This window comes from Octopus sinensis, linkage group LG5 (genome assembly GCF_006345805.1).
Source record: "Octopus sinensis linkage group LG5, ASM634580v1, whole genome shotgun sequence".
In the NCBI taxonomy this organism is placed as follows: domain Eukaryota; kingdom Metazoa; phylum Mollusca; class Cephalopoda; order Octopoda; family Octopodidae; genus Octopus; species Octopus sinensis.
Genome location: NC_043001.1, coordinates 38,768,067 through 38,789,993, shown reverse-complemented (window position 1 = coordinate 38,789,993; position 21,927 = coordinate 38,768,067). Strand labels below are relative to the sequence as shown.

The window sequence follows — 21,927 nt, the reverse complement described above, 5'->3', positions numbered from 1 at the left end:
CTTTCTCTCGCTTTTTCACTGTCAATCACTCACACATTCACTCACTACAAAAAGTGAATAAAAAATTTCAGTTCTTTCTCTCTCTCTCTCACACACACACACACCAGCAACATTACTCTGTTTGTCTCTTCACGCACACTAACAAAAGCAATTCTATCTCTCTTTCTCTCACATACACATGCATGCACGCACGCACACACACACACACACACACACACACACACACACACACACGTCCATTTCATATATCTTTCAATTTCTGCTCTCTGATTAGACAGAGGTCCAATACAATAGCTTTCAGGCACATTGTGTTCTCTAAAAAGGTACATGGATATTTTTTCTAAAAGCATATAAGAATGACTTATTCAATACTTCTCCACTTAGCTTTTATCTGCACTTTTCTTAAATTGGATACATCTGCTATTAAGTTGCAGAACTTTGGCAGTACAGTTAAAAATCATTGCTGCTTTACTTCATACATACAATCTCCCCGTAAGTTCTTACAGCTTCATTATATGGTGACAATTGAAATGTCGAACATTTTCTAACTGTTAAAGCAATTCTTAACGTCAACTTTTTAATGCATCTTGTATTTTTTTCCTAGCCCCAATACTTATCGAGAAAATTGATTAAAACTTTTTCTAATGAAATTTCTGTTTCTTCTGCCATTAAAACAACCAGTTGCTCACACAGCCGGCATATACCATTTTGCTAGCAACAATGGGAGTACAGGATGACAGTCAGCCAAAACTTTTACTATGCTGTCTCTCTTCTTTCACCTCTTTGTGGGGTTGATCATCTTAATCTTTAGTTACAGTTTCTCATTATAACTACATAATACACAGAATTGTCAGATAAAGACTGTAGAGTATTTTGAGGGAGATTTGGCTGCTATTTATACCAGGTCTAGCTACCATGTAGAGGTCTGAACTTAATTTTCATTCACATATTTGCATTTCAAAAATTTAACAATCTTTTCCATAAATCAACTATCATAAAAATTTTCTACCATGACCTCAAATTTTCTATGTACGTGTGAGTACCTTAAAAGATGTGATTAGACGTAGGTCCAATAGAATAGCTCTCAGAAACAGACTACATACAAATTCTTTCTTCACAGTTCCTGAAGCTGCTTTCTGACAAGGGGTTGGGGTCAGAAAATTTTCATACAGCTCCAATTGAAACGGGACTCGAAATGATAAGGTTGAAAAAACTCTGTTATAGATTATGCCTAACCGAAAATGATCACAGCCACATCATCCAAACAGACCGGGTGAAACCAGGCTTAGCTGCTAGTATATAGATATCATCACCATCATCATTGTTTAACGTCCGTTTTCCACGCTAGCACGGGTTGGACGGTTTCGACCGGGGTCTGGGGAGCCAGGGGCTGCTCCAGTCTGGTCTGGCAGTGTTTCTACAGCTGGATGCCCTTCCTAACGCCAACCACTCCGCGAGTGTAGTGGGTGCTTTTTACGTGCCACCTGCACAGGTGCCAGAGGGGTCTGGCATCGGCCACGGTCGGTTGGTGCTTTTTATGTGCCACCTGCACAGAAGCCAGTCGGGGCGGTGCTGGCATCGGTCACGTTCGGATGGTGCTTTTTATGTGGTGGGGGGTGCAGAAATATAGGGGAGCACCAGTGGGGGGGTGCAGAAATATAGGGGAGCACCAGTGGGGAGGGGTGGTTCAGAGAAATGATGACAGGTTCTAGGCAAGTAGAACGTAGAGAGGGGTAATGTATGGTGAAATGTATGGTGTATTGAGGAGGGGGGTTCGAAGAGTAGACACCTATAATGGTGGTGGGAGAAGCGACATCCGGTATAGATGGAGCAAAAATATAGAGATATCCGGTATTGGTGGTGGGGGTGGGCAGGGTGGGTGCACCGCGAATACGCGAAGGTTGATATAGACAAGAGAGCGAGACTTGGTCAGGCAGAATTAGTAGAGGAGAAATGGAGAAATTAGATAAAATAGTTAGATAGATAAATAACAACAGATAAAAAACATGTATGATTGGTCGAGAAGTGAAAATAAGCATTCAAACTTATCTGTGCTCGGGATTATAGCTGCTAGGTGAATGAATGAGAGAGCACATGTTGCTGCCTTTTAAGTAAAAAAAAAAAATATATATACATATAAATATAATGACAAGCAAATTAGACAAGTTGATTTAAGATATTTTATCGGTATTTGAAGATGGAATTGCATCTTCAAACTCTATCCTGTCAACAGCTCAAATGTAAAATTCTCCAGTGTAAAACTCTCCCCTGAAGACAAAGGCAATGTTATTCGATAATGGTTCCAAATAACCACCATTATTCCAGACTATAAAACTCCCAGAAACAGCTGTTGAACTCAAAAAACTCTACCCATTTAACTCCTGATATCATTTATATTCTATATGTCAGACTTATTTTATATCTATACACACGTATATTTTTCCTACTGAATGTATTTAATATTCTGTGTAAATCAACTTGCCTAATATGGTTATCATTATATTTACTCATCTACCAGCTCAAGTTCAAATTTCTTGAGCACTTCGAAGTTTATTCTATATAGAGAACACCTTTCTCTATCCTCTAAACTATATATATATACATATATGCACATGAAGTCTGCATAAGCGTACACTTAGATATAAATATATATATATATATAGATATATACCGACAAGCACATACAATTACATACACATATGCATATATATGGAATCCACATAAGTGCATAATTACATGTATGTGGTTCTCTAACAGGCACATGCACACAAGTATGTGGGTACAAAGAACCTCTGCTCACAGAACAGGAGGAGTACAAGCAGCTAGGAAAGCAAGTCCTGTACTTTCAGATTGAAAGGGTGAAGGTGGGTGAGCAGGCAGAATTGGTTTGCAAAAATGGATGCTAAGCCCAGAAACCTATGCAGAGAAAACCATAGTTACCCCATGTTACTTACAGTTTTAATTATTTACTGTTAATCAGACTTATAATAAAGTTTTAGAATTTAATCATTATTATTATTAATACAATAGTTTTAATACAATAGTGCATTCTAAATGGCATATTTATCATATAAGCCTATAAACAATGAGGATAGAGTGTACAATAAGTTTTAAAAGGGGATGGGATGTTGATGGGAGAGGAGAATTGTAAGCATTGATTGATCAAGTTACATTTGTATAAAATAGATTAATACTTAGATGTAGTCCCATGAACAAGTAGACAGCCAAGCTGAGTGATATTTATGAAAACTATTCCTTAAATATGTTAATGGCTGCTATGTCCAGAAAACATACGCAGAGAATAAAATAGTACACCCATGTTGCTTACAATTTTAATTATTATTATTATTATTATTATTATTATTATTATTATTATTATTAATGCAACATTTATACACACGTACACATTAACCCTTTAGTGTTCAAATTACTCTGTTAAATGTAAGACTTTTTTCACTCAAATCGTTTTGAATTAATCATACATTATCTTATAGCTTTGAAGTTTCAATGGTATGATAGTTTATTCTTAGAATGTCAATGTAGGTTAGGTGTGAGAGGCTAAATATGGCCAGTTTGAATGTAAAAACATGTAGGATATTTGGGCCGGATATGGCCGGCTTAAACACCAAAGGGTTATGCAGCATATTTATCATATAAAAACATGTGTGTGTGCATGCATGTATACAGGTGTGTTATATATTTTATGTATACTATCTTTTACTTGTTTCAGTCATTTGACTGTGGCCATGCTGGAGCACCGCCTTTAGTCAAGCAAATCGACCCCAGGACTTATTCTTTGTAAGCCTAGTACTTATTCTATTGGTCTCTTTTGCCAAACCACTAAGTTAAGGGGATGTAAACACACCAGTATCGGTTGTCAAGCGATGTTAGGGGAACAAACCCAGACAGACAAACGTATAGACACACATATACACACATATAAATATATATATATGTATATATATACACATATATACGACGGGCTTCTTTCAGTTTCCGTCTACCAAATCCACTCACAAGACTTTGGTCAGCCCAAGGCTATAGTAGAAGACATTTGCCCAAAGTGCCACACAGTGGGACTGAACACGGAACCATGTGGTTCGTAAGCAAGTTACTTACCACACAGCCACTCCTATGCCTATATATGTGTGTGAATCTATATGTGGCTTTGTCTATCAATTTGCTTGCATGCATCTTGTCATTTTATTTTCCTTTTTTTGAGTTTTCTCTCCTTGTTCTCTCCTTTTCTCTGTCTCCTACTCACTTTCTCTGTCTAATTGTCTCTCTCTCTCTCTCCCTCTCCCTCTTTAGTTGTATATATTTGGTTTTGAGAGAAGTTTAGCTTTGTTCAGACATCCTCGATGTAATGCTTTGTCCACTATTTTATGTATTATTTCTCTTGCATCACTTCCATTTTATCATTAGCTATCACATACAAATCCTGTTTTCTAATTGGGTAAAAATGATCAAACTTTAAACCAGTGTATCATTTTTCTAGAATAAATGAATCGCAAACTTGGTTTCAATGTGAAAAAGTACATCAATATACCAATTTTTAAAATTTTCACCAAGTTCAAAATCTAACAGCTACAGAAAAGATCTCTCTATTTGTCTATCTCTTTGATTTCTTGCTTGTCACATGGTAAACTTTTCCCCTGTCTATATATATTCACAACTTTCTTTCTCACTATATATAAAAATAGTGAGCTCCAATTTATTTTTAACTTCCAGGCTACTCCCAGTGTGTAGTGCAAAAAAGAATTGGCCAAATCAGTGCTGTGTGGGGGTTGTAAAAAAATTCATACATTTTCAGAACTTTTTTTATCATCAAAAGCCCTTCCACCTCTGTTTGCAGGATGTGAGGACAAAAAGTTGAAAAATGTAAAAAATCGATTTATGTGGATGTGCTATTCCAAAAGTCCATCAAGACATTCTATTGTAAAAATTGGTCCGCAATAACAGGATATTCAGCTAGTCATCATCGTCATCATCATTTAACGTCCGTTTTCCATGCTAGCATAGGTTGGACGGTTCGACTGGGGTCTGGTAAGCCATGGAGGCTGCACCAGGCTTTAGTCTGATTTGGCAGTGTTTCTACAGCTGGATGCCCTTCCTAATGCCAACCACTCCGTGAGTGTAGTGGGTGTTTTTTACGTGCCACTGGCACAGAGGCCAGAGCAGGCTGTTAAACGGCCACAATCGGTTGGTGCTTTTACATGTCACCGACACGGAAACCAGTCAGGCGGCGCTGGCATCTGCCACATTCGGACGGTGCTTTTTACGTATCACCAGCACGGGTGTCTGAACTACAATTTCCATTTGATTTTTATCTGGCATCTGCCATGTTCAGATGGTACTTTTTATGTGTCACCGGCACTGGTGTCTTAACTACAATTTCCATTTGATTTTTAATTTGATGTTGACGTACTTGACTCAATAGGTCTCCTGAAGAGCAGCAGGTTACTCTATGATCCAAGGTTAGCACAGTAGGCCATCCTACGAGCCATGAACTCACTTCATTTGTTGTGTCTTCACAGTCACAGCATATCTCAGGGGTCTCGGTCTTCGTCATTTCCTCTGTGAGGCCCTACGTGCCACCGGCATGGGTATCACAACTACAATATGAATACGATTTTTATTTTGATGTTGATGAACTTGACACAATAGGTCTCCTCAAGCGCAGCAGGCCATCCTGCAAGCCATGAACTCACTTCATTTGTCAGCTCTTCGAAGTCACAGCATATAGTATATATATATATAAAACTTGTTTGTAAAAAGTTAAGAGGTTGCACACAAATAAATATATATTGAAAAAATAAGAAATAGAAGGTAAGTATGTACTGGTTTCAGTTGTTTTAGATAACTTCTTTGTGCTAGAGTAAAATTGAAAGAAAAATAGACATAAATTAGATTATACTTTTGTAATATCAGTTCTGGAAGATTACATAATCATATTTTACATATAAAAATTTCATGGTGCTGTATTTCATGTCCTTCTGATTGTTACTTATCAATGATAAAGTGTTATAACCTCTAATCAATTCAGTCTCTTTGAATCATGTTATCGCAAGTTAACTCCATCATTTTATTTGGGCCTGATGAGAAATACGTAGGAAATATAAGCATTAAGTAATTGTCTACAGATGTAGATTTTGTAACCTAGGGGTAACCTAACTGAGCCAGTAGACTATATTATTAATAACATTCAGCTCTATTGACTCTATAGAATGTTGTTCTTTCTATTGTCTTTCTGCAGAAACTTTTGATACTACATATATATATATATATCTATATATTTTGTCATTTTTCTTTTTCTATTCTCTTTCTACCTCAGGTTACATTGTCTTCTTTAATGTCTTTCACTCACCATCACTTGTGTGTAAAAGCAATATTTCCCCACTCTCTCCATACTTCTATGAGTTCTTTCTATAGACTCAACAATGATTGATAGTATTTTCATTATTGTGGCTGGCAACTTCATTTAATATGTTGGCCAACAAGATGGTGTTTTCCATGGTGTTAGTGAAGGTTCTGGTTGTGATTTAAGAAATGGGGAGGGTGTAATGCTCCTAGAATCCTGTGATGCAAATTATCAAACACATACTAATCTGGTGAACACATAAGTAGTCAAATAAATAACATTTTTACTAACAAACCAAACAGAAGGTTTGATTTGCTAGTGCACTATACAACATAGATTGGTGGCCAATAACACAACAGTTGGAGCTAAGCAGACACAGGAATGAAATATGACTTGGAGAAAGAAAATATGGAAACAAAAAGATCCCATAATTGGGAATAAGTCTAGGGAAATTTTAACTGGTGCATATGGTTGTAAGGAGAATGATTTAGGCACCTATAGCACAGATGATAACTAGGATTTTCTACAAAATGTATGGTTAAGACGTTTGCTTCCCAAACATATGATTTCAAGTACAGCCTGACTGCACTATACCTTGGGCAAGTGTCTTCTAGACTGGTTTATATTAGTGGTTCTATTTCCTACTTTGCCACAGCTGTTAGCCATCTGTAATACCATTGTATAGTGAGTAGCCTTGGCTCTCGTTGTTAAGACTGATTTGTAACTTACCTGTAGATATTGAATTCCAATGTCAATGGAGTTTTCAATTTCAATGTGTGCATCATCATCATCATCCTCCTCCTCCTCATCATCATCATCATTTAGTGTTCACTTTCCTTGCTGGCATGAGTTGGACGGTTTGACTGAGGACTGGCAAGCCAGAAGGCTGCACCATGCTCCAATCTGATCTGGCAAGGTTTCTACAGTTGGATGCCCTTCCTAACACCAACCACTCCGAGATTGTAGTAGGTGCTTTTTACATGCCACCAGCACCAGAGCCAGTCAGGCAGCTCTGGCAATGACCATGCTTGAATGGTACTTTTTATGTGCTACCAGCACAAGAACCAGCCAGGTAGCACTGGTAATGACCATACTTGCATGGCGCTTTTTAGGTGCTGCAGGCATGGAACCAGTCAGCTGGCACTGGTATCAACCACAGTTGTATGGTACATTTTACATGTCACTGGCATGGGAGCTAGTCCAGTGGGACTGACATCAACCATGCTCAAATGGTGATTTTCATGTGCCACCGGCATGGGTGCCAATCAGGCAGCACTGGCATCAGCCATGACAATGATTTCACTTGACTCAACAGGTCTTCTCAAGCACAGTTTATTGCCCAGTGGGTTGGTTATGCTACTCTGGCATATGGTCTCACTTGGCTTGCCAGGTCTTCTCAAACACTGCATATCTCCAAAGGTCTTGGTCACTTGCCATTGATTCCATGAGGCCCAATGTTTGAAGGTTGTGCTTCACTACCTCATCCCAGGTCTTCCTGGGTTTACCTCTTCCACGACTTCCCTCAACTGTTAGGGGGTAACACTTTTTCACGACTGTCCTCATACATATGTAACACATGACCATACCAGCACAGTCATCTCTCTTGTACAGCACATCTGATGCTCCTTAAGTCTAAGTTCTTTCTCAGGGTGCTTACACTCCATCGTGTATGCACAGACATTACACATCCAGCGGAACATACAAGCTCCATTTCTTGCAAGCTTATGCATGTCCTCAGGAATCACAGACCATGTCTTACTGCCATGTAGCATGTCTGTTAGCACACATGCATCATGCGAGAGGCCCTTTGTTACCAGCAGAGGTAGGAGCTCTCTGAACTTTGCCTTGGTTATTCTTATTCTAGCAGCTACACTTTCAGAGCATCCAACTCTGTGACTGACTTGGTTACTTGGGTAATGAAAGCTGTCAACTATTTCTAGTTTTCCCCCTGGCATGTGATGAAAGATGTTTTCTACACATTTTCTGTGTTTGTTGCCGCAGTGCATTTGCCACAGACAAAAACTATCTTCCTAGATAGCCTTTGTTTGATATTGCTCCATCTCTTATGTGTCAATAGCTTACACCAGGTACATCTTATGGAGTTTCTACGTATGCCTTTTCTACAGATCGAGCAGGGCCATCTACCTCAAGGGATTTGTGATTTGTCTACCTTCCTCTTTAGTTTTTGCTAGAGTGACTCTAAAGCCCTTCAACTCTAGGCCTTACTTCCACACCTGATATTTCTCCTAGTTCTGATAGTGACTCAGCTATTAGAGCAAGGTCATCAGCATAGGGGAGCTCTCAGGGCATCCTGTCTTGAATTCCTCTTTTATTGCCTGGTGGATTATGATCCATAAGCAGGGGCTGAGGACTGATCCTTGATGGACCCCTCCCTTACCCAGAATTCTTCACTATACTCATTACTAATCCTCACCTTACTGACAACATCCCTGTACATGGCTTGTACAGCTCTCACTAACCACTCATCTATCCCTAGTTTCCACATTGACCACCAGATAGGGGATTGGGGGACCCTGTCAAAGGCTTTCTCCTTGTCAATGAAAGCCAAGTACAGAGGTTTATCTTTGGTTAAGAATTTCTCCTGTAGCTGTCTTACCAGAGATATAGCATCAGTGGTGCTTTTCCTTGGCACACACCCAAACTGCATCTCATCTAAACTGACTCTCTCCCTAATTAGTTGGGCTATGACCCTCTCCGTGACCTTCATTACCTGATCAAACAAGTTGATACCTGATCAAACAAGTTGATAATTATTTGTATCTAAAGCGTCACCTTTATCTTTGTAGCAGTTGACTATGGTGCTGCTACACCAAGTCATTGGATATGACTCCTTCATGTATCACCTGATTGACTATATGGGTGACTAGACTATAGCTGACACCACCAGATATTTTAAGCATCTCTCCGGTTATTGTTAATAGGCCAAGGGCTTTCCTTGTTTTCATACCTTTATCTACCAAAACACTGTCAATTTGGATATCTGGTCCATTTGTTGGGTTGACATTTAGCAGACTGTCTTTCTCCCATTCATTCTCTTCATTTAGCAACCTTTCATAGTGTTGTCTCCATGTGGACACATTTCTCTCCTATGATATTATGATTCTCTTTCACACACAGTCAAGCAACACGAAACACTTCAAGTCTTTGGTCCTTGTGGCACAGAACATTGGCAAATTTTTTCTTTTCTGCTTCCCTTCTGACAATCTGATACAGTTTCCTGCTGGCACCATTCTTCCAGTCTTTCCATGCCTGTTTCTCTTGTCTAATGGCCCTGTCATCTACATTGTTCCACCACCACGTTACCTTAGGTTGAGAGGGGACACTGCACTAAACACAGATCAGGTCAGTAGCCTCAACAGGTTGTCCTGCAGGAACCTCCAGTTGCCTTCCACATTAGGTGATGCTATATATGCTATATCTTCCTTTATTTTGTTAAAAGATTCAAGTAATACTTCCTTTATTCTCTGTCCATTCAGAGGATCCTTAAGCTTCCAGACCCTTCTTTTCTATGCTGGTTGTCTTCTGGGCATCCATTCAGCCCTGGTCCTGAAGTCACTAACTACTAACCTATGTTGTGGGGTGCATTCTTTCATGTTTCATGGTGAGGATGTAGTCAGTTTGACTAGTGTGTCCACTAGACTTGTAGGTGAATAGGTGACTAGCAGGTTTCCTGAAGTTAGTATTACAAACCATGAGATCATTTGCATCACAGAATTCCAGCAGCCTGGTTCCCACCGTAGCCACCATGCACACCATGGAAGTCCCCTGGATGTTGTCCAACATGCCCATTGAAGTCGCCAGCCACAAAGAGAAGGTCCTTTTCATTTGTCGATATGGTAGTCTGTAAGAGGGCATCATAAAATCGATCTTTCTGTTCATCAGGTAGCCCTAGCTGAGGGGCATAAGTCAAGATAATGGTTGCTAATCCATGTTGCGGTACTAATCTAAGCTTAAGTATTCTGTCATAGACTCTGACTACCTTGATTACCTTATCAACTCATGTGTCCGCAAGAAGTATACCCACACCCCTGACCCCATCAGTGTTCCCAGCCCAGAAAATCTTATACCTGTATTCTTTGCCTGTGAGGAACCTAGCAGAACTTCCTCTCCACCTTACTACTTGGATGCAGCACAAATCTACACATCTCCATTCAAGCATTTCAACAATCTCACCAGCCCTACCTTTCAATGTGCCAATATTAAGTGTACCAACTCTGAGGTTGTGGAAGGTATGGGCCTGAATAGAAAGCTCGCATTTGGCAGAACTCATAAACATTCAATAGCCTTCAACATGCATACACTACACCATCATTTTATGTCCTACATAATCACTACATTTCATAGGAGTTAAACACTAAGTAGAGATGGGGTAGCATTTAGGCCATTGGAGGTGTTCAGGGGAAAGACATCCGATAGAGGTCAGAGGACAAATACTTCCAGTATAGGTGGTGGAGTGGGATGGGCAGTCACAGCTTGAAACAGCAAACACTCTGGCTGCCGGTGTGAAAGAATAATAATAATGAAAACAATGATAATAAAAATAATACTAATAAAAATAATGAGATGGAATTGGACATTTGCATTCTTAACAAGAGCTATAACTAACAGGTTTCAGTCAGTGAAACTGTGATGAAATTAGATAAATGAATCATCATCATCATCATTGTTTAATGTCCGTTTTTCTATGCTAGCATGGGTTGGATGGTTCGATCAGGGTCTGGGAAGCCAGGAGGCTGCACCATGCTCCAGTCTGATCTGGCAGTGTTTCTACAGCTGGATGCCCTTCCTAATGCCAACAACTCCGTGAGTGTAGTGGGTAAATTTTACATGTCACCGGCACAGGGGCCAGAGGAAGCTGACAATGGCTACAATCGGTTGGTGCTTTTTACATCAGTTGGTGCTAGTCAAGGCTGCGCTGGCATCGGCCACTTTCAGATGGTCCTTTTTATGTGCCACCAGCATGGGTATCACAACTACAATTTCCATTTGATTTTCATTTTGATGTTGATATAATCCTCCAGCACAGCAGGTCACCCTACGATCCAAGGTACTTTTGAATGGGCTGGGGCTGGTTATGCGAAACTGATGTAGGATACAGCCGTGAACTCACTTTATTTGCCAGGTCTTCACAGTCAGAGCATACCTCCAGAGATCTCGGTCTTTCATCATTGCCTCTGTGAGGCCCAACAATCATAGGTCATGCTTGAACACCTCATTCCATGTCTTCCTCAATCTACCTCTACCCTGGATTCCTTCAAATGTTTGGAAGTGGCACTTCTTCACACATCACTCCTCATCTATCTGTAGTACATGACCATACCAGTGCAAACGTCTCTCTTGTATGCCACAACCAATGCTTCTTATGTCCAACATTTCTCTCGGGGCGCTTACACTCTGTCGTGTGTGCACACTGACATTACGCATCCAGTGGATCATGGTAGCTTTGTTTCTCTCAAGCCTACACATGTCCTCCGCAGTCACAGCCCTTGTTTCACTGCTGTGAAGCATGGCTGTTTGTACACATGCATCGTACAATCTATCTTTCACTCTGAGTGAGAGGCCCTTTGTCACAAGTAGGGGTAGAAGCTTTCTTAACTTTGGCCAGCATATTTTTATTCTAGTGGTAACACTCTCTGAGCACCCACCTCCCTCCCCACTACAGACTTGATCACCTAGGTAGTGGAAGCTATCAACTACGTCTAGTTTCTCCCCCTGGAGTGTGATGGAATCTCTTTACTGAGCATCTGTGGTGTTTATTGCCACTGTGCATTTGCCGCACACGAAAGCTATCTTCTCAGTTAATCTTACTGCACCTCTTATGTGTCCATAGCTTACACTGGGTACATCCTATAGAGTTTCTACCTACATCTTTTCTACAGATCGAGCAGGGCCACCTGAGGCGGTGTGTGATGTGTTTGCCTTCCTACTTACTAGAACTTTGGTCTTTGCTACATTGACTCTAAGGCCTTTTGATTCTAAACCTTACTTCCACACCCAAAATTTATTTTCTAGTTCTGGTAGTAATTCTGCTATGAGGGCCAGGTCATCAGCATAGAGGAGCTCCCAAAGGCAACCCATCTTGAATTTCCCTGCTATTGCCTAGAGGACTATGATGAATAAAAGGGGACTGAGGGCTGAACCTTGATGGTCTCCTACTTCTACCCAGAATTCTTCACTAATTGCCAATCCTACCAATACTAACAACCTGTCTGTATAGGGCCTGTACAGCCCTTATTAACCATTTGTCAGTCCCCAGTTACCACATCACCCACCAAATAGGGGATTGAGGGACCCTGTCAAAGGCTTTCTCCAAGTCCACAAATGCTAAGTATATGGGTTTATCTTTACCTAGGTATTTCTTATGCAGTTGTCAAACCAGGAATATGGCATCAGTGGTGCTTCTACCTGGCACAAAACCGAACTGCATCTCATCTAATCAGACTCTCTCCCCTTACTCAGGGCCTCTCGGTATAGGGCCTGTACAACTCTTATTAACCATTCGTCAATCTCCAATTTCCACATCGCCCACCAGATAAGGGATCGGGGAACCCTGTCAAAGGCTTTCTCCAAGTCCACAAAAGCTAAGTACAGGGGTTTATCTTTAGCTAGGTATTTCTCCTGCAGTTGTCAAACCAGGAATATGGCATCAGTGGTTCTTTTACCCAGAACAAAACCGAACTGCATCTCATCTAAGCAGACTCTCTCCCTAATGAGATGGGCTATGACCCTCTTCATGACCTTCATCCCCTGATCCAGCAGTTTGATACCTCTGTAGTTATTTCTATCTAGAGCATCACCCTTACCCTTGTAGCAGTTGACTATGGTGCTGCTACGCCAGTCATTAGGTATGACTCCATTATGAACTATCTGGTTTACAATGCGGGTGACTAGGCCATAGCCCACATAGCCAGCTGTTTTAAGCATCTCAGCAGTGATTCCTGATGGGCCGGGGGCTTTACCTGGTTTCATATCCTTAATTGCCTTAACTACATGGGAGCTGTCTATTCGGGTAGCTGGTCCCTCTACTGGGTCAACATTTGGCAGGCTCTCCTCCCCCCATTCATTCTCCACATTCAGCAGACTTTCATAATGGCTTCTCCAAGCCTCTTTCTTTTCCGAATCATTAAAAGCAAGTGCACCATCTTCCATGCAGACACATTTCGCTCCTGTGACATCACAATTTTCTTTCACACACTGTTTTGCAATCTTAAATACCTCAGTTCTTTGGTCCTCACATTGCTGGACATTCACAAACTTCTTTTCTGCTTCGCCCTTGGCTATGCATACCTACCACCCAGCCTCCCTTTTGGCTACCTGGTACAGTTCCCTGCTACACACACCCTCCCGGGCTTTCCAGGCCTGTTTCTTTAGTGTAATGGCTTTGTCTTCCGTACTATTCCATCAGCATGTAACTCTAGGTCTGGAAGGGACTTTGCACCATCCGCAGACTTGGTCTGTGGCACTCAGCACGCTGTGCTGTAGGAATTTCCAGCTACCTTCTCTTTAGGACTGTAGTTCCTCTTCCCCTCTCATCAAATTTCTTGATAAGGATATCCCTAAATCTCTGACCATTTGAAGGGTTCTTTAGCTTCCAAATCCTTCTTTTTTAGATTGGTCTGCTTCTTGGTATCCTTCTGGCCTCGAGCCTAAAGTTACTAATGATTAACCTATGCTGGGGTGTACATTCTTCACCTGGGAGGATCTTTGTATTTAAGAGCAACCCTGCGTCCCACAGTCTGGTGAGGATGAAAACAATCTGGCTAGCAGAGTCACCTGATTGATAGGTTATCAGGTGGCTGTCTGGTTTGCTGAAGTTAGTGTTGCAGATTAAAAGGATACATGCATCACAGAACTCCAGTAGCCTAGTTCCCTCATTGTTTCGGGAACCAATACCATGGCCCCTGTGTACACCAGTGAAGATACCTGATTCCCGCCCAACATGCCCATTAAAATCTCCATAATAATAACAATAACAAATGAGCATGAAAGAAAAGGAGAAGAGAGAAAGAGGAAGAATTGCATTGAACATAGGGATCTTAAGTTTTCACTAGCATATGATATGGAAGAAGAAACTGTGTTTACATAGATAGATAATGAAATAACAAAGTAATTATAATTTGCGCTAAAAAAAGGGGGTTTTAGATGTGTTTTAGGTTGGAAAACAGAGTTGCTTATCTGAGCGTTTTCTTGGATTCTACTTTGTGTGGCAAGATATTAAAATGTGAGGCATCAGAATCTGAATGGAGCTACTTTATATAGGGTGGAGTGGATAGAGTGGAGGTAATGTCATGTTGGGAGAAGCAAGTGGTTAACGGAACTGAGAGAGAGAGGGAGAGAGAGAGAGAGTCCATAGTTAGGCTGGGCGAAGACAGAACATGACAAGATGGAATTTTGGGAATTTAGAGTAATATAATTGATCAAATGGAATGGATTTAACTTGCCATCATAACAAACTGCGAAGCAACAAACACTTTGGCTGTTGGTGTGAAAGATTGATGATGATAATAATAAGAAGAAGATAGAATTGGACATTTGCATTTTTAACTAGAGCTATAACAAACAGGTTTTGGTCAGCCAAACTGTGACAAAATTAGATACATGAATGAAAAACAATAATAAATGAGCATGAAAGAGAAGGAGAATTGGATTGAATGTAGGGATCTTTAGTTTTTTCTAACATATGGTGTGGAAGACTAAACCGTGTTTATATGCATAGATAATGAAATAATGAAGTAATTATAATTTGCACTGAAAAAGAGGTTTTAGATGTGTGGTCCGTTGGAAGACAAAGTTGTTTATCTGAACATCTTCTTGGCTTCTACTTTGTTAGGCAAGATTACTCTGTCAGTCTCACCATGAAAAGAGTTGAGCTTGAAAATGTCATCTGCATATCCGAAGAAAAAAAAGCATAAGAGTGTATTCCAGTTGGTCCATATATATGATGGTTTGCTAAGTTAGATCAAACAGTGAGTATTGTGCAACACCTGATTATTGATATTAACAAAAATATTAAGTATCCCAACTCTGAGGGTGTGGAAGGTGTGGGCCTGTGAACCCTGGAATGGGGGACAGCAACATCATGTACCTGAAGAGAAAGCTTGCATTTGGCAGAACTCATAAACATACAATAGCCTGTTTTATTTTTCATCTAACTAAAAATATATAAACAATATTCATGAGATTACTATTATTACAGTTCCCTTATCCAGCAGAAATAAATATACATATATATATATATTTTCAAAAAAAACATACACACACACATTCCATTCATTTCTCAATATAATTTTTGTCACTTTTCCTATTTCAGTTTTACCAAAATCAGTCACAATCAAGAATATTTCTAACACAGTTCCTGTGGAAAATCAGAACAAAAGTTATGAATGCCTTATTAAAGACACCAAACCTGAATATTCAGTCTATTGGTTGATTACTAAGAATGATGGAACACAAAAAAATGCCACAAAGTATATTTCAAACAAGTCAAGCAAATCAGGAAAGCTGAGCACTTTATCATCAGAACTGACATTAACCCTTAATAAGAATTTTAAGGAATTACAGTGTGTTGCATATTTTCCGGGTAAAAGTGAATTTGTTAACCATTCAAAGGAACTCGATTTGCATATAAAATGTAAGTTTTTCTTCTTTATCTCTATAAAGCACAAAGTATAGATTTGTTCAAAATATTTTTGTGAAATATTTCTTCATTTCTAGATTTATATTTACCACAACAATGAAAAGATTACACAACTTCAACAGTTTTGAAAAGATTTTTTTTTATTGATTTACTTTTTTGTTGTTGTAATATCATATCTCTGAGCAATTATGAACTAGTAATCCTAAAATATTTGTGGTCATTTCTGTAATTTGCCTAAATTTACTAAAGCATCTACTTCATTGAGTTCTGGTTTCTAGAGTAAGATGTATAATGTTGTGGAAGGATTCCGACCACTTCCTCATGATTAAACATGGACTGATACTTTTCTATAAAATAAAGAACTGTCGAGTTGACTCAAGCAGTTGATAGAAAGTGTTTAGCCTCATCTAGCAGCAGTAGTACTACATCATACGAAGACCTTACTTTACGCCCAAATCAGAAAATATATCCAATGCAGTAGGCTATAAAAATGGTGATGAGATATTCGAAGCTTGCATTGAACATTAAAAATTTTTGGTGCAAAACAAAAAATTGTTTAACATGGAGGACTTATTGGCCTCCATGCAAAATCAGCATCAACAACAACTACGACAGTAACAACAACAGCAACTACAACAGCAAAGCCAACAGTTGCTTGGATTAAAATTAAAGAAGTTTAAAAATACTTAAGGTTCATACTCGCCAGAGAGCATAGCAAACTCAATTGGAGAATTCAGTTATAATCTAGAAGACTGGATCACCTTCTTTGTATATTCTCAAAGATATGAAGAAATGTTCAAAGAAGAATGTAAAAATTGGATGGATGAGAAAAAAGTACTACTACTTTTAAGAAAGTTATCCCCTGCTGAACACGAAAAATATATAACTATATTCTGCTGAAGAAACCAGGTGAGATTTGTTGTGATGAAATAATTTTTTATTGAAAGATTTCAGTGAAAGAAGTTTCCTATTCAGTACTCATTGGTAGTATTTAAATTTGGTTAAAGAAGATGATGAAGATTTCGTCACCTATACCAGGGTTGTTAAGAGATTATGAAAAATTCAAATTAAATGAATTAACCCTTGACATGTTCAAATGTCTAATTTTTGATCAAGCAAAGATGCAGATATACATTTCTGAATATTAACAGAATTAGAACAAGACCAAAAATTAACTCTGTAGACTGTAGCAGAAGAATGCCAGAGGATTATAAATTTAAGAGATGACGCAGATAAAATTGAAGGAAAAGATTGCTCTCATATTCATTCATGTTGACCTGAATGAATAGAAAAAAGAAACAAATGTCAAGACCCAATCCATGCTATAGGAACGGAGGTTTACATTTCAAATGTAACTGCCCTTTTTAAATCTAAAATGCTTTGAGTGTGGAAAAATAGGTCACAAAAGCTCACATTGTAAAAGGAAACGAAAATGTATAAAGGTTGAATGAAAGAAATTCTGGCAAGAAGGTATTGTCAACAGAAATCCTAAGCAAGGCTCAGAAAAGAAAATTCGAGTTTATAAAAATGAATAAAGTGAATATCATGTTACAATTGGATACAGGCAGTGATATCACAATAATTAAGCCTTTAGTGTTTAAACTGGCCATAACTGGCTGAAAATTATTCCTCTTTATTTGTTTGAACCAGTCAAATCTGCCATATCTGATTTCTCTACAAAATCACTAAAAAGATAAACAAATCATATTATTGAATTCTCATAGCTTTCAGATAATGCGAGATAAAGCCTTTCCCACCTTTATTCAAGTAAAAATATGGTGAAATTTTTGAGACTTCTTGGTTTTTAATGATATGGTATCAGCAAGTAGCGAATCCAACTTCAAAGATTTTACTCTTGATGATGTACAAAACATAAATGAAAACTGCAATAATTTGTCTGAAGACAAATCATATTCACATTTATGAATCTTCGTCAGATGAGGAAAATTTTGATAATGAAAGTGATATAAATGATATTGAAAACATTATGGCAACCTGGTTGAAGATTACTACATCAACCACAATTTCTGATTTCACAGAAAAGACTAGTCCATAATACAGTCTACCTCCCAATGCTCAATGACTGGACTATCTATTAATTTTTATTTTTACTGAAAAATTTTTTTGAAACTGTCGCGGAGGAAACAAATGTTCAAAGCATAATTTATTTTCGTGGAAGACCCGATCCATTATGACAGCCAACTGATACTGTGGAAATGCGAGCTTTTTTTACTATAAACATTATGTTTGGTATCAAGCAGCTTACTCAGCTGAGGAACTACTGGAATCCTGATATAAGGTATGGTGACCCATATATCTCCAGCATTATGTCTAACTATAGTTAATTCATATATTATGTAAAAAGCCACAAGGTACCTTCACCACCAAAGGACTACAACCATTTGAAATTTTGGGTTGACATTGCATCTCAGTTATGGGAGGGCTTTTCTTCCAGAAAGCACAGAACTGGGAGAAAAACAAAATTAACTGAGAGAAAATATTGACTTCCATAAAGTGGAGAAAATGAATGGTAGGGAAAAAGTTTGCAGATTGTGTTCACTGCAAATAAGTAAAACTCCGAAAGGATATCACTTTGAGACCTCATGTATGTGTTTGTTTTGCAAAGTGCTCTTGTGTAAAGAGTGCTTTGGACAGTTTCACGATAGAAACATGGCATTACTATATTTTGTTGTTTGATAGTAATACTATCATGTATCCTTTTCATTTTATTAGAAATAATATATGAAAGTGCAAAATACATATTTATTTTCATACATATTTATGTTACACACCTATATTCACCTTTGCCTCACCTGTTAATGAGCTTTCTTTATTAGATACATTCTGTTATGTAAATGTATTCATTAAATTGTATGAGAGTACATAGCCAATGGTATATTGACTAGTAAAAGAGTTTTGTACTAGATGAGATGCAGTTTGGTTTCTTGCCAGGGAAAAGCACCACTGACGCTATATTTCTGGTAAGACAGCTGCAGGAGAAATACCTAGCCAAAGATAAGCCCCTGTACATGGCTTTCGTTGACATGGAGAAAGCCTTTGACAGGGTCCCCCGATCCCTTATCTGGTGGTCAGTGTGGAAACTAGGGATAGATGAATGGTTAGTGTGAGTCGTGCAAGCCATGTACAGGGACGCTGTCAGTAAGGTGAGGGTTGGCAACGAGTACAGTGAAGAATTCAGGGTAGAGGTAGGGGTCAACCAAGGTTCAGTCCTCAGCCCCCTCCTATTTATCATAGTCCTCCAGGCAATAACAGAGGAATTCAAGACAGCATGCCCCTGGGAGCTCCTCTATGCTGATGGCCTTGCTCTAATTGCTGAGTCACTATCAGAACTAGAGGAGAAGTTTCAAGTATGGAAAGAAGGATTTGAATCGAAGGGCCTTAGAGTCAACCTAGCTAAAACCAAAGTCCTCATAAATAGGAAGGCAGGCAAACCACAAATCCCTTCAGGTAGATGGCTCTGCTTCATCTGTAGAGAAGGCGTAGGTAGAAACTCTATAGGATGTACCCAGTGTAAGCTATGGACACATAAGAGGTGCAGCAATATCAAAGGAAGGATAACTGGGAGGATAGTTTTTGTATGTGGCAGATGCTCGGGAGCAATAAATAAAACTGAAAATGTGTAAAGAACAACTTCCACCACATTCCAGGGAGAAAAACTAGTAGTTGATAGCTTCCATTACCTAGGTGACCTAGTCAGTAACAGGGAAGGGTGCACTGAAAGTGTAGCTGCTAGAATAAGAATAGCCTGGTGACAAAGGGCCTCTCGCACAGAATAAAATGTAGATTGTACGACGCATGTGTACGAACAGCTACATGGCAGTAAAACATGGGCTGTGACTGCTGTGGACATGTGTAATCTCACAAGGAATGAAGCCAGCATCCTCCGATGGATGTGTAATGTCAGTGTGCATACTCGTCAGAGTGTTAGTGCCTTGGACCTAAGAAGCATCAGATGTGGTGTGCAAGAGAGACGACTGCGCTGGTATGGTCATGTGGCGAGAATGGATCTGGATAGTTGTGTGAAAAAGTGCCACACCCTAGCAGTTGAGGGAACCTGTGGAAGAGTTAGACCCAGGAAGACCTGGGATGAGGTGGTGAAGCATGACCTTCAAACACTGGGCCTCACTGAGGCAATGACTAGTGACCGGGACCTCTGGAAATATGCTGCGCTTGCGAAGACTCAGCAAGCGCAAGTTACACCCCTGGCCTATGCCAGGGGTGTAACCAGTCCACTTATGCATGCCTTTCCTTCATTGGACACTAAACTCTGCTTGCAAAGACTTGTTGAGGCAAGTGAAGTCGAAATCGAAATCAAACTCGATGACTGGCATCTGTGCAAGTGGGTCACTAAGAGTACCGTACAAGTGAGAGCGTTGCCAGAGCAACAATCTGGCCTCCGAGCCGATGGCACGTTAAAAACACCATTTGATCGTGATTGTTACCTGCATTGCCTTACTAGCACTTGTGCTGGTGGCATATGAAAAAACATTCGAGCGAGGTCGTTGCCAGTGCTGCTGGACTGGCTCCTGTGCAGGTGGCACATAAAAAGCGCCATTTGAGCATGGCCGTTGCCAGTACTACCTGTCTGGCCCCTGTGCCAGTGGCATGTAAAAGCACCCACTACATTCTTGGAGTAGTTGGTGTTAGGAAGGGCATCCAGCTGTAGAAACTCTGCCAGATCAGACTGGAGTCTGGTGCAGCCATCTGGTTTGCCAGACCTCAGGCAAATCGTCCAACCCATGTTTGCATGGAAAGCGGATGTGAAATGATGATGATGATGATTTTCGATAAGAATATTTGAATGAAATACAGGGAAAGAATAAAATCTTATGCTAATTATTACTGTAATTCAAATTAATGTGCTTGTTCTTGAAAAGTGACAAAATTGTTAATGGTTGAGATCCGGGATAATTTTAGCAACAAATCATATAGGTAAGATGCATTAAGAATTTCAGTTTTAGTGTTTATCCATAATGTTATTGCTGTTAATTAAATTTACTTGCACATAAAAGTCAAAGTTAATCAACAAGATCAGCTAAAATTACATAACTATAACCTTTTGGTATATAAGCACCCACTGACAAAATTTCAAATCTGTATATAAAAAATAACAAAGTTACAAGCAATTATTGTGGACAGCCCTCTTGAACCTGAATAATTCAAAATAACGTGAACAAATAAGCATTACATTTGACAGATTAATCTGAACACTAAAGAGTTAACACAGATACAGGAAGAAAATTGCGAAACCTAAATTGAAAGAAACTTCAAAAATTGCATGTGGTGTTTCAGGAAAAAAAATTACATTTCAAGGGTGAAATGATAAGTGATTTTACATTTCATGGAAAAACCTTTTGGAACAGACTGAATGGAATTATTTAACTTATGGGACCTTTCCATATATTTTTCCTGTAAAAATGTGAATGGTATTTCCACCAGTACAAATCAGGTGTCAGAGGAATTAAAATAAAAATTTTAAATGATTTTTACTGAAGTTTTTCCTGATGAATTAGGTCTTCACACCAAAAGAAAGGTGAAGTTTCAAGTAAAAGAAGACATTATTCCGGTATTTAAACCAAAACAAACTGTACCTTTCACAGCATTGAAATAAGTTGATGGGGAATTGAATGGACTTGAAAAGCTTGAGGTTATTGGGAAAATTGATTATGCCAACAGTTTACGTCAAAGAAAAGAAAACAAAATCCAGGTATGCATTGATTTTTCAACAGGGTTAAACAAGTGTTTGATCACTCATAATTAATTGTTACCAGGTCCAGAAAGAATTTTCACTAAGTCAAATGGAGGGAAAGTTTTTTCAAAGCATACCTACAGATACAAGTGGATTAGGAGTGTTCAAAAGTATTAACAATAAACACTCATAAGGGAT

The 21,927-nt window shown here is 39.1% G+C and overlaps 2 protein-coding genes across 2 annotated transcripts in view; both read left to right on the top strand.

Annotated features, from left to right (window-relative positions):
• Positions 1-21,927, top strand: part of LOC115212114 — a 556,559-nt gene that overhangs the window by 379,936 nt on the left and 154,696 nt on the right. The window lies entirely within an intron of this gene.
• The window catches only part of LOC118763632, a 141,338-nt gene that overhangs the window by 93,183 nt on the left and 26,228 nt on the right, over positions 1-21,927 (top strand). The window contains exon 4 of the mRNA XM_036503335.1: positions 15,693-16,013. Coding sequence (XP_036359228.1) covers positions 15,693-16,013 — 321 coding nt within the window. The remainder of the gene's footprint in view (positions 1-15,692; positions 16,014-21,927) is intronic.